Source organism: Trachurus trachurus (genome assembly GCF_905171665.1).
Source record: "Trachurus trachurus genome assembly, chromosome: 12".
Taxonomy (NCBI): Eukaryota; Metazoa; Chordata; class Actinopteri; order Carangiformes; family Carangidae; genus Trachurus; species Trachurus trachurus.
The window spans coordinates 1,741,873-1,757,822 of NC_139908.1; the positions used below are offsets into that span (position 1 = coordinate 1,741,873).

At 40.0% G+C, this 15,950-nt stretch overlaps 1 protein-coding gene across 1 annotated transcript in view; it reads left to right on the plus strand.

Moving 5' to 3' along the window:
- Positions 1 to 5,065: 5,065 nt before the first annotated feature.
- slc4a5b (solute carrier family 4 member 5b) overlaps positions 5,066 to 15,950 on the plus strand; it is a gene marked incomplete at both ends in the record, with an annotated part of 61,795 nt that continues 50,910 nt past the window's right edge. The window contains 2 exons of the mRNA XM_083983942.1: positions 5,066 to 5,129; positions 6,194 to 6,427. Coding sequence (XP_083840068.1) covers positions 5,066 to 5,129; positions 6,194 to 6,427 — 298 coding nt within the window. The remainder of the gene's footprint in view (positions 5,130 to 6,193; positions 6,428 to 15,950) is intronic.

Here is a 15,950-nt window from a genome sequence, read left to right on the forward strand (position 1 = left end):
TTTCACTTGACATTTTGCTGCTTAATTAAAAAAAAAAAAAGAGCATGAATCCTATAAGTTTTCTAAGTGTCTGAAGCTTTTTAGGAGATATTTCTGTTTATATATCTGATATCCATGGACATTTATTCCCAGAAAGTTCATCTTTAAAAAAAAAAAAAGTTTATAGTCTTTTCTATTAGAAACACAGTAGTTTAAGCTCTGACATGAAGAGAAAACTGTTTTATTATTACTCATCCTCTAAACCAACCATGGACTGAAGCATCTGATGAATGAAAATCATTTAATAAGATAAATATATAACATAATAAAACATGTTTAACCCTCCTGTTGTCCTCCTGGGTCAAGGAAGGAAGGAAGGAAGGAAGGACGAAGGGAAAGATGGAAGGAAGGAAGGAAGGACAAAGGGAAAGATGGAAGGAAAGAAGGAAGGGGAAAAAGGAAGGAAAGACAGAAGGAGGGAGGGAACAGATTTGGTCAAAAAGGAAGGAAGAAGTAAGGACGAAGGGAAGGAAGGAAAGAAGGGAGGGAAAAAGGATTGTGGAAAGAAGGAAGGGGAAAAAGAAAGGAAAGAAAGATGGAGGAAGGGAACAGATTTGTTCAAGGAAGGAAGAAGTAAGGACGAAGGGAGGGAAAAAGGATTGTGGAAAGAAGGAAGGGGAAAAAGAAAGGAAAGAAAGATGGAGGAAGGGAACAGATTTGTTCAAGGAAGGAAGAAGAAGGAAGGGAAAAGGGAAGGAAAGGAAAGAAAGATGGAGGGATAGGGAACAGATCAGGGTTAGGAAGGAAGGAAGGGGTTAATAATGAGGACGTTCATAGAGTTTCCTCCTCAGGTCTGCGGTCGTTTCCTGTTCAGTTAAATTCTGGGATGTTGATGTCAGTAATTATTCTGTTGATGCTGTGTGTGTGTGTGTGTGTGTGTGTGTGTGTGTGTGTGTGTGTGTGTGTGTGTGTGTGTGTGTGTGTGTGTGTGTGTGTGTGTGTGTGTGTGTGTGTGTGTGCGTGGCTGCTCTCATGTGACTGTCCTTCACAGTCAGTGATCAGGCTTCAGGGACTCGTTAGCGATCAGAAATGACATTTATTGATCAGCCCAGAAACTCCCCCCCTCCCCCTCCCTCCGATCAGCTTCAGACACACACACACGTACGTCACGCGTGCAGACACACACACACACGCACTGATCTCTGATGTCACAATAACTTTATATTGTATAGATCTCATTCACAGGAACATGAGTGAGTGCGTCACTGAAGGAAAGTCCTAAACTCAAACTGAACACTGCAAAAACTCAAATATCTTACCAAGAACATTTGTCTTATTTCTAGTCAAAATGTAATTTCCAGTCAAAACAAATCTCATTAAACTTAAACTTAGACTCATCACCTAAAAAGCAGCTTGTTTTTAGACACTTTTTACTTCTTTCAAGCAGATTTTCACTTAAAATAAGTAGAAAAATCTGATAGTGGAGCAAGTTTTTCTTGTCTTGCTTTCACTGGCAGATTTTTCTACTTATTTCAAGTGAAAATTAGTTTGAAACAAGTGAAAATGATCTAAAAACAGGTTCATTTTTAGGTGATGAGTCTTATTTTAAGTGAAAAGAGTTTAGTTTTGACTAGAAATGAGACAATTGGACAAGAAATGAGACAAATATTCTTGGAAAGATTTTGAAGTTTTTGCAGTGAAATCCCATGTATTCATATTTAACTCCTCCCTCAGGAGCTTTCTACTGTGATTAATAGCTGTATAATGGTAAATAAATAATCAGTTACACTGTAAAACACACAACACAAACGTATCATAAAGTTCACTTTATGTGCAAATGTTAAAATAACAGATTTAAATTCACTGAACATGAGAGAATAAGTTCTGATTTAGCTCTGTGCTGAGTTCAAGGCCCTTAGGAAAAAGACAGAAATTAAATGGATGAACAGGTTGGACTTTTATGCATTTAAAAAGTAATATCATTTAATTTTTTTTTTTATAATCATATATTAATGAAATTAACAGTGCGAGAGGAGACAGGTTTTTTCCGGATGTGAACGCACGTGTTTCAAACTTCCAAGTTCTCAGAAGTTTCCAAGTTAACCGTCGTCCTGAACGCAGCATCACACAGAAAGTCTTTAAAACTTTAAATATAATAAAATTAAAGTATTTTTTTATATCATGTTGTCAGTTAACATTTGATTGACTAACATTTTCATTCATGTCGTCATATAAGCTCTGAAAATGTAAACTCCACATTTTTAAGTTGAATTAATTTTCATTTAAGACACAAGATGTGGTTGTTACAGTAGCATTGTAGCATACACACAATTTTAAAAAGTAGGGAAAAATGCAAATATAAGGCGATATAAAACAAAAGAGAGAGAGAGATAAAGACATTCTGTACAGTTATGTGCCAAATTATTTCAAGAATATATAAAATTATTTACAAATATAGAATAAAGATTATAATGTAATAGTGTTGATAAGGCAGAAAAGGAAACTATGGGAGTGTATAGTACATTAATAATAGGCTACGTTTTGTATTTACATGAAGTAAATGATAAAACACAAGTTGTATTTTGTTGATTGAACAGTTATAATTGTGGGTAATCTATTACGTAAATGCACAGAGTTTCTAATCAGCCACATGAAACACGAGTTAGAAAACGTATGAACTCTGATCAGGAAGTTGTTGGAGGGAGGATGGACACCAGCCCAACCTGGCAACCCTGAAACGTATCAATGGCTGGTTAATTGAAACGAACAAAGTCGTGGGTTGTAGCTCATGAACCTTCTTACCGGCCGGAAAACGAGTCACATGTGTTAAACTCATGAGTCTGTAAACAAACATGGCCTCTCTCTCGGCTGCTGGTGTTGGTTTCCATGGTGGAGCGGCTGCTGAGGCTGCTGGGGCTGCTGGGGCTTTTCCATCGACTTTTCCTCTTGTCATCCTTCGATCCGTTGGAGGTTTGGAGGTTTGGAGGTTTCAGCGGCGGCGGCACATGTGTCTCCATGTGGAGCGGCCGCCGCTCGGCTCACATGGCTCAGGATGAGGAGGAGGATTCCCTGAACCACAGGGATCCACAGAGCTCCGTGTCCAGTCAAAACCAATTATCCAGTCATGGAAAACACATGGAAATTGAATGTACACTGCAAAAATTCAAAATCTTACCAAGAATATTTGCCTCATTTCTAGTCAAAATGTCATTTCTAGTCTAAATAAATCTAATTCTACTTAAAATAAGACTCATCACATTAAAAAGTAGCTTGTTTTTAGACACTTTTTACTTTTTTCTAGCAAATTTTCCACTTTGAATAAGTAGAAAAATGTGACAGTGGAAGTGCAAGTTTTTCTTTCTTATTACAAGCACAAAAAATCTTGCTTTCACTGGCAGATTTTTCTACTTATTTCAAGTGAAAATTAGTTTGAAACAAGTGAAAATGATCTAAAAACAAGTTAATTTTTAGGTGATGAGTCTTATTTTAAGTGGAAAGAGATTAGTTTTGACTAAAATTGAGACATTTTGTCAAGAAATAAGACAAATATTCTTGGAAAGATTTTGAGTTTTTGCAGTGTAACGCCACTGACAGAAACAGGAGAGAAAAGTGCTAAAAAAGAAAAAAAGGATGTTAACATATTTTTACAGTGAATAATATGGTGAATAGGTGCCATGAATAAATAAAGACAAATGCAAATTTCAGATTAAAACACAGGTTAAATTTAGCATTAAACATTAGTAAAGTGCAGTATTGAATTGTATATGCAAATTCATGTCACAGTTACTCAATACATTTAATCAAACTTTAAATCTTCCCATTTTTTGTTATGTTTTTCTACTTTGTCTTGATTTTTTGGGATTATTTGTTCCAAAAGAAATTGGCTTCGCACTTTATTTTTTAAAAAAAGAAAAAAAAAATCCAAATTCAAGTTCCTTTTTGATTGGGCTTTATAGAGCTCAATTTGATTTTTTTTTTTAGACCTAAGGATTTATTTTCCAAAGAAAACTGTTTTTTTTTTTTAAAGGGACAGTAGACATTGATGAACATCAGTGTGTGAATACAAATGTAAATGTGTCGGAGTTACTTTAGCAAACCTGCTAATTTACATCCGCAGTAATAGACAAACAGACAGAGGAAAATAAAACTGTGGCCTTTGAGTTGCTGAGTGTTTCCAGTGTTGGAGCGGTCGTCTCCTCTGCTGCGTCACAGATCAATAGTGACAGAGAGCTGGTTTAGGTCTGGTTTCAAAACAAAAACAACAAGTTTTTGCATTGTTCTATGATAAATTTGTCTTAATTTCTAAGAACGTAAGGTATTATTTATTTCATAGATGAGTTAGAGCCACAGGTTGCACATCTTTAAATCAGACTTCTGGTGGTTAGAGAAAAGAATAAACATAGAAACAAACTGGTTAGGAATGCAATTCTTATTCAGTCCTGGCTGATTCATTTTCAGTTAGTTTATGCAAATTGTGTGAAACTAAAGATTAAACAATAGTTTATAGTCGTGGTTCCAAGCTGTGGCCAAAAATGGACATTTTGGAAAGTTCGCCTGAATATTTTGTAGTAAAATCTCAATAATTTTGTCCTGCTTCAATGAATCAGAATCAACCACTGCAGAGACAATGTTCACATGTTGTACAATGATTTTATAGAGAGTTTGAGCTTCATTAGCATTATTCTAAAGGGCACTCATCAAAAATATGATTTTTTTTTTAGGCGAATATTAATTTTATTAATTTTTTTTCTGTGTGTCATCTTCATTTACTCTTCACCAGTAACAGATATACTGAAATTTACACATCTCAGCAATTCCTCATTTTTTCCCCTTTACTATGACACCAAAAGTATTCAAATAGACCTTGTGGTTGCAGAGATATACTCTTTTTATTATGGATATGCAATTTTCGAGAAAAGGCCTAAAAAATAGGCTGGTTTTATGTACAAAATAAGGTACAAATGAAAAGCATGAATGTGACGAGGGTTTTTAAATGGTGTAATAACATGTCAGTCAGACTGTAGGTCAGTGAACGCCTCTTCTCCTCCACTGAACCTTCCTCTTCCTCCTCCTCCTCTGTTTCAGGATGGATCATAATGACTGGCAGCGAGGGAGAAGCAGAGGTCACCGTCACTATGACGACGACGACGGTGGTGAGCAAACAGACACAGGAAGTGATTCACTGACACTTTCATAAGATCAATTAAACTACGACATCATCGACATGAAGGACAGGAAGGGAGGGAGGGAGGGAGGGAGGGATGGAGGAAACAGTGATGCAGCAAAGTATCACAGTGTTTTATATTGTGCAAAGTATTGATCTTTTACTATGTGAATTGCAAATAAGTTTAAGTGAGATGACCAAACTAAGAACTTTATAAAAACAGACATTGAAAAGTTTTCCTTATAGAACATAATTGCAAATTGTAAAAAAGAAGAAGTTATAAATCACAGTGTCTTATTGCCATACTCAGATATCAGAAAATGTTTAAAATCATAATAATTTCTTACAGTGGGGCCTCTGGTTATTCCCACCTCTGTATCATGGTGATTTTGTACGACGGAGTATTGGGACCACATTGACAAATAAAAAAATATAAAGTCGTAAATTTATGACTTTATTCTCATATGAAATGTACAACGTTCATGTTATAATAATATATTTAATTTCCTTTAATGGTGTTTGTGTGGATAAATCAAACAAAGTTACCAGTTATTTGTTAATGTACATTTGTGTGTACGATGACGTTACTAACGAGGTCTTTCTTTCTTTCTTTCTTTCTTTCTTTCTTTCTTTCTTTCTTTCTTTCTTTCTTCTCTCTCTTTCTTCTCTCTCTTCCTCTCTCTCACTTCTCCCCTCTCTCTCTTCATTCTCTCTCTCCCTCCTCCCTCTTTTTCTGTCTCTCTTTCTCCCTTTCTCTCTCTCTCCCTCCTCCCTCAATCTCTCTTTATTTTCTCTCTATTTCTTCTTCTCTCTCTCTCTTTATTCTCTCCCTCTCTCTCCCTTCTCCCTCTCTTTCTTCCTCTTTCGCTCTCTCTCTTTTTATTCTCTCTTTCTCCATCCTCCTTCTCTCTCTTTATTCTCTCTCTCTCTCTCCCCCTGCTCCCTCTCTTTCTCCCTCTTTCTCTTTCCCCCTCTTCTCTCTCTCTCTCTTCTTTCTCCCTCTCTCTCTCCCTCCTCTTCATCTCTCTCTTCCTCCCCCCCCCCCATCAGATTCCCAGCCGGTCTACATCGGCGTTCCGGCCTCCCACCGCCGTAAACGCCGCCGTCACCACTCCTCTGCCAGCGACGCGGAGCACAGCGCTCGCCGCGCGCACTACGACCACCACACGCACCGCGAGCACGCGCACCGCGGCTACTACCACGACAGAGACGATCGCTATGACGACGAGGACGAGGACGAGGCCGCCGGCGCCGCCGAGCCGCAGGAGCACGCCGACCTCACAGGTTCGATTCCCTCACTCTGGTCGTTATTTATAGAGTTATATTCAGACGGTGACATCATGTGACACAAATAATGAAAATAATCGTTGATAATGATAATAAAACTTTTTATAATGAAGTTACAGAGGTTTTAGATGGAAAAAGTAAATTAAAAAACGAAAAGAGGAAGCAAACATCATGTTGAGACATCCATATGCCGGTTCAGTATGGAGCTAAATTGGTGTCAAATGTTTTGTACTTGAAAAAGTGAAGCTAGATTATACGAAGGAGTATTAGGGCCAACCAAAAAAAAAAAGGCAGCCAAAAAAAAAAAAATCCGGCAAAAGGGAAAAAAAAAAAAAAAAAGCCAGGCGAAAAAAAAAAAAAATTCAGCACAAAAAAAAAAAAATACCCGGCAAAAAAAAAAAAATTCAGCACAAAAAAAAAAAGCCAGGTGGAAAAAACAACAACTTTTGACTCAATGCCGGAGTATGACAATGAAAACAAGAAAACTTAAGCGGTAGTCCGACTTCAGAATCGGCACACGAATCACTTCCGTGTCCAACCCCTGCTGCTAACGTACAGCAATCAGCATGTTCTTCATTGCTGTCCCCCACACACACACAATCATTTATAAGTTACATAGAGACGTTATGAGCTAACGTTTAGCGTGACTAAACGTGAACTGGAGACACCTCCGTGACTAGACCACCGTGATCCAGGTCTCTGCCTCCTCCTGTAGTATTTACAAATACAAATACTATACAGGATACTACAGGATAGGCCTATCTCCTTTCCTGTAGTATTTGTAGTATTTACAAATACTACTACAAGAGCCTGTCTGTCACTCTGCTGCTGTCATGGAGCAGTCAGTCGCTTGTCGCTTTGTTGTGGTACGTGGTCAAGCCTGCAGTTGTTTTTTTTTTCGCCTGACTTTTTTTTCTTTCTTGTGCCGGATTTTTTTTTTTTTTGCTGGCCCTAATACTCCTTCGTAAGATTAAGTCTGAAACTGAAAAAAAAGGATTTAAAACTGTGAAAAAAAAAAAAAAAACTAAGATCTGAATCTGAAAAGATAAAACATGCAACTGAAAGAAATAGGATCCCAGATATCAAAACATATGAAAGTGAAAATAAATGAACTTTATAAGAACTTTATAAAAATAGACAACATTGAAAAAACTTCCCTTTCAGAACAAAATTGAAAATTTCAAAAGAAAGGTTATAAATCACAGTGTTATTGCCATACTCAGATATCAGAACATGTTTGAAATCATAATATCTCGACAATAAGTCGACAGTGAAGAAGCAGCAGATGCAGTTCCTCTCCCGACCACTAGAGTGAGTCAGTCTCCTTACATTCAACACTTTAACATGTCCTTTAACTTTACAGCAGAAATAAACATCTTTACATTTTGGTACAGAAACAGACTTTTTTTTTTTTTTTTTACAAATAATATGTAAATAATATAACGATTGATAATGATAATAAAACTTTTTATAATGAAGTCACAGAGGTTTTAGATGGAAAAGGGAAATTAAAAAACACAAAGAGGAAGCAAACATCATGTTGAGACATCCGTATGCCAGTTCTGTATGGAGCTAAATTGGGGTCAAAAGTTTTGTACTTGAAAAAGTACAAAAACCCCCATGCTAGATTAGGGTCAAAAATCGGAAACTGAAAAAGAAAGAGCTGAAACAGAAAAAAAAGATTTGAAACTGTAAAAAACTGAAATCTGAATCTGAAAAGATAAAATATGCAACTGAAAGAAATAGGATCCCAAATATCAAAACGTATGAAAGTGAAAAGCAATTTATTCAAAAAGAACATTTTGAATACGTTGATGTATTTTTCAAAATTCAAGATGAAAACTTGAAATTTCAGTTTCAAATTTTAGTTTTTCAATTACAAAACATTTGACCCCAATTTAGCTTCGTAATTCTGGTTCCTGAACCTAATTTTGAACCGGCCGACGCGTTCAGACCGAAAACAACAACAGGTTCTGACCCCGAAGAGTCGGTTCTCAGGGGAACCAGGAAATAGCTGGTTCTTCCCTGTGAACTGTGACATTATCATCAGTGGACGTGTCTTATTCTAGTTGTGTGGAGACGAGCAGGAAGGAGGAAGAGGAGGAGGCAGCGACTGACAACATGGAGGAAAATAATCTGCAGTGGTTTGATGGAGAAACTAAAAAAATTCAGAATTTGAAGAAAAGCGAACAAGTTGTATGGATTTATCTTTGGGGCTGAATAAAGTAAAATAGCTCTGATCTTTCAACTCTGGGAAGAGACGATGTGTGTCTGAAAGGCACCTGAAAAACCACAGAATATCACATGAGCTCCCTCAAAGGAGTTTTAAATCGAAAGGCAAGGCAAGGCAATTTTATTTGTATAGCCCGTTTTTACAAACAGTTTGTCTCAAAGGGCTTTACATGGCATCATAACAACATCCTCTGCCCTTAGACCCTCACATCGACTGAGGAAAAACTCCATGGAAAACCCTTTTAACAGGGAAAACCAGGAGAAACCTCAGGGTGAGCAACAGAAAGAAACAGAAAGCAGCCTCAGAGTTATACAACTGGTCCGTTGTGACACGTTAGATGCTGAACATCGTCACTTCCTGTCTCCGCTGTCAAATCTTCTGACAGACAGATGTCGAAGAAGAAGAAGAGGAAGAAGAAAGAACAAACTGTTGGATCATTCTGACGTCACAACCATGTGACAGGAAGTGGTTTCGGCTCACAGGATGTTGTGCTGAATGTGCAGGTCACAACTTGTCCACCAGAGCGTTGTGGAGTTGTTGGATTGTGTATTTGATGAGTTTGATGAGGGAAACCAAGAAATCCCATAATGAGCCTCCGTAGCGTAGCTCTGAGCAGCTCACGGCTCTGCTCCGCCGTTCTAAAAATAGCTTGCACCGACAATTAAAGGTAACGAACCTACTGCTATGACTATAGGGATTATGGCAACGGGCCAATTTGACCAAATGGCGAACTATCCCTTTAAATAACAGGAGTAGAAACGACGAGAGTCCGTTAAATGCCCAGTCCTATTATTTTACCTACTCCATTACAAAACGGCATTTTTATCAACAAACGTGGTGACTGGCAGGATTTTCCCTCCATCTGCTTTAAAGCAGAAGTAAGGTGAATGTTTGTGTTAACATAAGTCTTAAATAGTTGTATCTTCCGACAGCAATCACTTCTATAGAGTGTTTGGTCTGAAACACGGGTCTGTCAGTCACTCTGCTCTGCTCTGAGCCCAGGAGAAAACTTTCCTTGTATCCTACAACCTTTATCCAATGAGGAGAGAGAACGGCATAAAGGGGCAGTCCTCTCTGTGTGTGCAGTCAAGGGATCTGCTGACAGGAAGTTAGACAAAACCACCGGATCACTTACTTCTGCTTTAAAGGGACAACGAGGAGTTTCTATTTGGTTATAAAAAAGTCTCACGTTAATGTGGATGAATCTCCGTCACCACTTGTTAATGGTCCATTTTCTATAAATCTATGGTTTTGTCTCTATGGTTATTTTGTTATTATTAGTGGTGGTGGAAATGCTGGTTGAGCCGACCAGCGTTTCTTTACTTTCGGTTTCGTGGCGAGTCATGAGAATAACGCCGCCGAATCTCCGTTTATGGTGGGAACTAGGACGGTATGTGATCGTCTTCCAACCTCTGACTTTAATTCTTGATGAATGAAAACATGAGTCTGTCTTGCACCGGTCAAAGAATCTCACCGTGCACGCTGAGGCTGGGAAATGTAGTGAAAACACTTCACTTTCCAAAACTCCTCGCTGTCCCTTTAACGACCAAACTAACTTTGAATTGAAGTGAAAAATAAAAATATAGTGCACCAGATGTGAGTGTAGTGTTAAAGGCAGCGTGGCCAGACCTGTGTGTGTGTGTGTTTTGATTGTGTGTGTGTGTGTGTCGGCCTCAGGTCCGTCTGCTCCGTGAGTGTGTGATGATGAATATTTTTGCAGCGTGTTCCTCGTTCCCAGGAACCATGAAGTCTGAAGCCTGTAAGCTGATTAGAGCCCAAGAACTCCAAGCTGTGTGTGCATGCATGCTTCTGTGTGTGTGTGTGTGTTATTTGGGGGTGTGTGGGGGCTGTGGGTGTTTGGTGGTTGGTATGTGTGTTGTATTTTTGCCAGGATTCATGTTAAATGTGCAGCAAAGAGCAAAAACACACAGCGGCTGTTTGACGTGGAGGTTCACCTGAGCTGGACCAGAGGATGTTGTTATTGTGTTATTGCGAAGTGTGTGTGTGCGTGTGTATGCATGTGTGTGTGTGTGTGTGTGTGTGTGTGTGTTGACTTGTGGGAGGAGAGCCCTCCTGGGCCCTGTGGTGTGTGTCCACCCTCTTAAAGCCTCTCAGTGGATTTCTGCCTCAGCTTAGACGTTTAGATGTTTGAATGGAGCGGGTTTCACTCCGAAAACTGAAAACACACGACACACGGAGCGTCGTCGAGGAAACGCAGCGAGCAGGACGGACGGGACATACACGTATGTAGCGCAGCTCCTCTCATCACTCATGGTGGAGAGCGAGGAGCGCTGAGCCAAGGACTCTAGACCTCAGGACCTCAGGAACTAGAAAGGAGCGGGACGCCTTCGTCTCTCTTCTCCAAAACCCAGAACCAGAACTGAGGATCGACCGTCGGTGACCATGCAGAACCCCGGCGGCTCCTTCGCCTCCGTCATGGCGTCTCGATGGACGCTACCTGGCTCTCCGATAGGTAACGCCGGAGGAAACGAAAGCAGATTAGATTAGATTAGATTAGAAAACTTTATTGATCCCCAAGGGGAAACCGCTTTGCCACCCAATAAAAACACAAACATCCACTTGACAAACAATACAAACATTTCCATACCATTGCACAAAACTTATCAGCATGATTGGATACTTCATACGACAGAGTAGGCTGCTCAAAGCAAGTGATTTAAATTGATATTAATATAGGCAAGGATAAATAAATAAATAAATATACACCTCCAGAAGATAAAAAAACAACAAAGACAACTGCTATTTGTGGTTAAAATATCTGACTGCTGCAGGAACAAAGGAGCGTCTAAGTCGTTCAGTAGAACACCAGTAGATCAGATCAGTTTAACTCCTCTGACGTCAGTTTTGATTTTTTTTAAAGTCTTTATGAAGTGAAACTGTGAAACGTTTCATCCTGGTTCCCTTCAGAGAGGAAAAACAACGGGATTTTATATTATTACAGAGAATAAAACAACAGTTTATGATCCTGCAGGTCTAACTCAGCAGCATCACCTTCACTAATTTTAAAGGGACAACGAGGAGTTTCTATTTGGTTATAAAAAAGTCTGATATTAATGTGGATGAATCTACGTTACCACTTGTTAATGGTCCATTTTAGATAAATCTATGGTTTTGTCTCTATGGTTATTTTGTTATTATTAGTGGTGGTGGAAATGCTGGGCGAGCCGACCAGCGTTTCTTTACTTTCGGTTTCGTGGCGAGTCATGAGAATAACGCCGCCGAATCTCCGTTTATGGTGGGAACTACGACGGTATGTGATCGTCTTCCAACCTCTGACTTTAATTCTTGATGAATGAAAACATGAGTCTGTCTTGCGCCGGTCAAAGAATTTCACGATGCAACATGGCCGCCTCGGTTCGGTGCGTCGCCCACTTATGTATTTGTAACGACGATATTTAATTTTTGATAATAAAAAGCCAAATAAGTTACACACTGGGGCTTTAACAACTGATGATTATACAAAGTAAACGAGTGATTAGAAGAAGAGGAAAAAGATCAATGAAACGTCCGTTGTTCACAGAAACCAGTCTGTTAAATCTAGATCCTTAAAGTTAATAACGTGCCTCTGTATGTGCTCAAGTATTTGCTGCTGCTGAGCTTTTAATATGGAGGAAATCCTCTCTAATGGAAGGTTTAATAACATGTGTCTTATCCGCAGAGAGAGAGAGGTGTATGAATGAAACCACTTTGTTTGTTTTTTAGATTAAATCCTGGTTTAAATTGAAATTCTGTTGCAGAAAATTACTTTAAAGTAAATTTAAACACAGATTGTTGCACCAACTTTGAACAACAGCTGCATTTTTTATGATGAATCGACTAAAAAAAACAAGACAGATTGACCCAGTTGAGTTTTATAATGAAGATGAATTTTCCTAAACTCTGATTAGAGCTAATCTCAGATTAATTTAACCCTTTATACATGTTAGAAACCTGAATTCACTCAGCAGAGGTAAAAAAAAGAAAAAGAAAAGAAAAGCTGATATTAGCCCATAAACAAACTGAACCACAGTCACCTGGTTTCAGCTCGTACGTAGAAGATTTTCCTCTCACAGAAGCTGTGTGGGAACATTTGAGGATGTGATTCTGTGTGGTTGTGTTTCTTAGACAATAAACTGTTGAAATATGGGGAGTTTGGTTTGGTCGACTACTGTTGTGTGTCCCGACCGTGAGCCATAACAGCTAGCTTGTGAATGGTGGCTATTAGCTTAGCTCGTTAGCTCGTATTTACTCCATATTCTACTACAGTTTCTTTATCAGATTGATGTAATGCTGCCTGTTATTGTTGGGATGCTGCTGCCCAACTCCTGCTGCTCAGGCAAACAGAGCGAAGGCAAATACGTCTGAGGAGTTTACTGCTAAATAACCTAAAGAAATCGCGTTCAAGAAATCGTAGCTAACATGCTAATTATCTTGCTCTTCTGCTGCATTTGATTGCACTCGGAACTCGGAAAGATCCGACGTCCAAATTGGAAAAATGCAATAGAACGGTCCTTGAAGTCGGGACTCCGACTCGGGAACTCGGGTAGAATCCAAGCAGCCCGAGTCAGTCGGAATTACGTCAAAGCAAAATGGCGTCGCATTTTCCAACCTAGACATTAAGGGGCCGTGTCCACCAGACGCGCTTTCAGCTCTGACAGCGCTCTCAGCGCTGCTTTCCCAGCGCTTAGCGCTCTCTCTCTCCCTCGTCAGAATGCCGCTGTTGCTAGGTTACAAAACGAGTCCTCTGACACTTCCGTGTTCCGGCCTTGTTTAATGTAAACAATACAACGAGTGTCAGAAATACACAACAGCATTAGCAGCAGCTTTTGACATGGACCCTGAAGTCGGCCTACCTTCAACACAAGTGTGGGTCAGGATATAAACCGAGCCACGTCTCCGGTTGTGTTGCTGTCGGTATCGTATGTCCCGCCCCTTCTTGATTCTGATTGGTCAGTGCGGTGAAAAGTGACATTGGCGAGCGCAGCGCTGTTCTAAAAGTTGAACAGATTTCAACTCGAAGCGCTCTGAGCGCCGCGACAAAAAGAAGCAAGCGCCCAGGGTGTTTTGAGCGCTGAGGGCGCTGAGCGCTGTGAGCGCCGACTCAACAGGGTTTGAATGGAAAGAAGACGCCCAGAGGCTAAAAACACGTCTGGTGGACACGGCCCCTTAAGCAAGGGAGAGGTTATGGAAAAGGGAATATCGCCTAGTTCCACGCGTACTGCAGCAAGAGTTTAATCTGCACGGCTCACTGTGACGCTGCAGGATTCCCCTCGCTGCTGCGTTCAAGACTGTGTGTTGCAGAAGTGGCGTTTCTCTTTCTCTCTCTCCCCCAAGTAGCTAATGTTCTTCCCCAGCTGCAGCTACTTTCTGATGCTCGAAAGACGTCAGCTCACTGTGGCCGGCCATGTTTTCCGAGGTTGCGCAATGAAACGCATTTACCTCGGAAGTCGGAATTTCCGACCCAGATCTTTCCGAGTTCCGAGTGCAATCGAACGCAGCTGGCAAAACACGACCACATTGCATTGTGGGATACGGGAGTTGTTCACTCAATTTTGCGGTGCATTGTGGGTGTTTTGTCATCCACTACATAGCTAGTGGATGGAAATTAATCACGGAGAATTCGAACAACACTACAAAATGGCAAACACACGATATAGTTAGTGCACTACATCCGTGATAGGGGGAGATTTACAACACAGCTTCTGTTTGTGTGCGAACTCATCAAACAAACCTGAACTGAACCCACACACACAGACACACACAGACACACACTGATGGAAACAAACACTGATTCACTGTGGAACATTGTATTGTATTATAATCAAGCATCACACACTGATTACGTAACAGTTTCCTCTGAACCGCTGAGTCGAGGTTGTGAACGTCACACGGTCGTCGTTCCAACTGGACTCAGAGTTCAGGAACCGAGGTTTTTTAACTTTTGCAGAAACAAACTGTTAATAAAAGTCATGCACACATGCACACATGCACACACACACACACACACACACACACACATGCTCCTACAGTGTGAGGGTGTGAGTGTGTGTGTGTGCACAGCGCCTCCAGGCTCGGATGTTAATGGAGATCGATCTGCTCAGAGTAAAATTAGAAAAGGTGCAGGACTGATAGATCACAATACACGTGGTTATCAGATGATGGTAATTAGAGGAGCTGACGCTGTCGTTCGCTCATTAACAAAGGTTCATGTCTGAAAGTTTCAATCTAGACGTGTTTCTAAATGTTTGACTCACTAACAACAAACCAACAGAGGAGTTTTGTTTAGTTTTTTTGATTCTGTCCTGAGATTTAAAACCAACAGAGGAGTTTGGTCACATGTCATAACTCCAACTTTGTTCGTTGTTCGTTTATTGTCTCTGTGTTGAAGTGTCCAGTCCTCAGAGTGAGATGCATGAATGTGTGAATGAATATGTAGCCTAATAATTATAAATAGCATCAGATCCAATAGTTGCAGCGCTGGAGGAAAAGAGAGGACGTCGATAAAATCATCAGGACGCAGGAATCTCTGTGACTGTTCATGTAGTAGATATTAAACCGTTTCTGTTAAAGAGGAACTCTGTAGTAAACCTTAACTCTTTAGTATTTCCACCTTAAAGGGATAGTTCAACATGTTGGCAAATTGGCCCATTGCCATAATCCCTCTAAAACAACTCTGTCTGCCTGAGTGTCCCCTTTTTTTGGAACTCACAATATGTTCACCCTTGGGAAATCCGACATCTGACTTCTATTGTCACCTGTACTGAGGCGTAAGTCAACGACATGCTCTCTGTGACCACTAGAGGGCCCCCAAGAGCGTATACGATATCCCATAATAGTGTTTTCTGATGCTTATCGCTGGTTATTATACAAAAATACATGATCAACATTAGGGATGGGCATGATTAATCGATGATCGATTATTGATCGTTAAGAATTTTATCGATCACGGAAATTTTTTGGGATCATGTAGAGGGCAGAGGCTGTCATGGAGAAATAAACCACGGGTTTATTTTTTCATAACAACCAATAAACTCCATATAAGTGTTATTATACAGGCCTATTATTATTATTATTACATGGTTTAAGAGTGAAATAATTCATTAAATATGACGGGGCGCTTGTGTCGCGGACATGAGCTGTGAGCCCGCGGCTCCGCCCGCTCTGATCAGCAGGTTTGGTTTCCAGCAGCGGTGTGGAAGGAGCCTCCACTCTCTCTGTAAGCTACAAGCTACAAGTCATTTATCTAACATCACAATTAGTCTGAAGCTGTTTAACTACGGTTAAAAT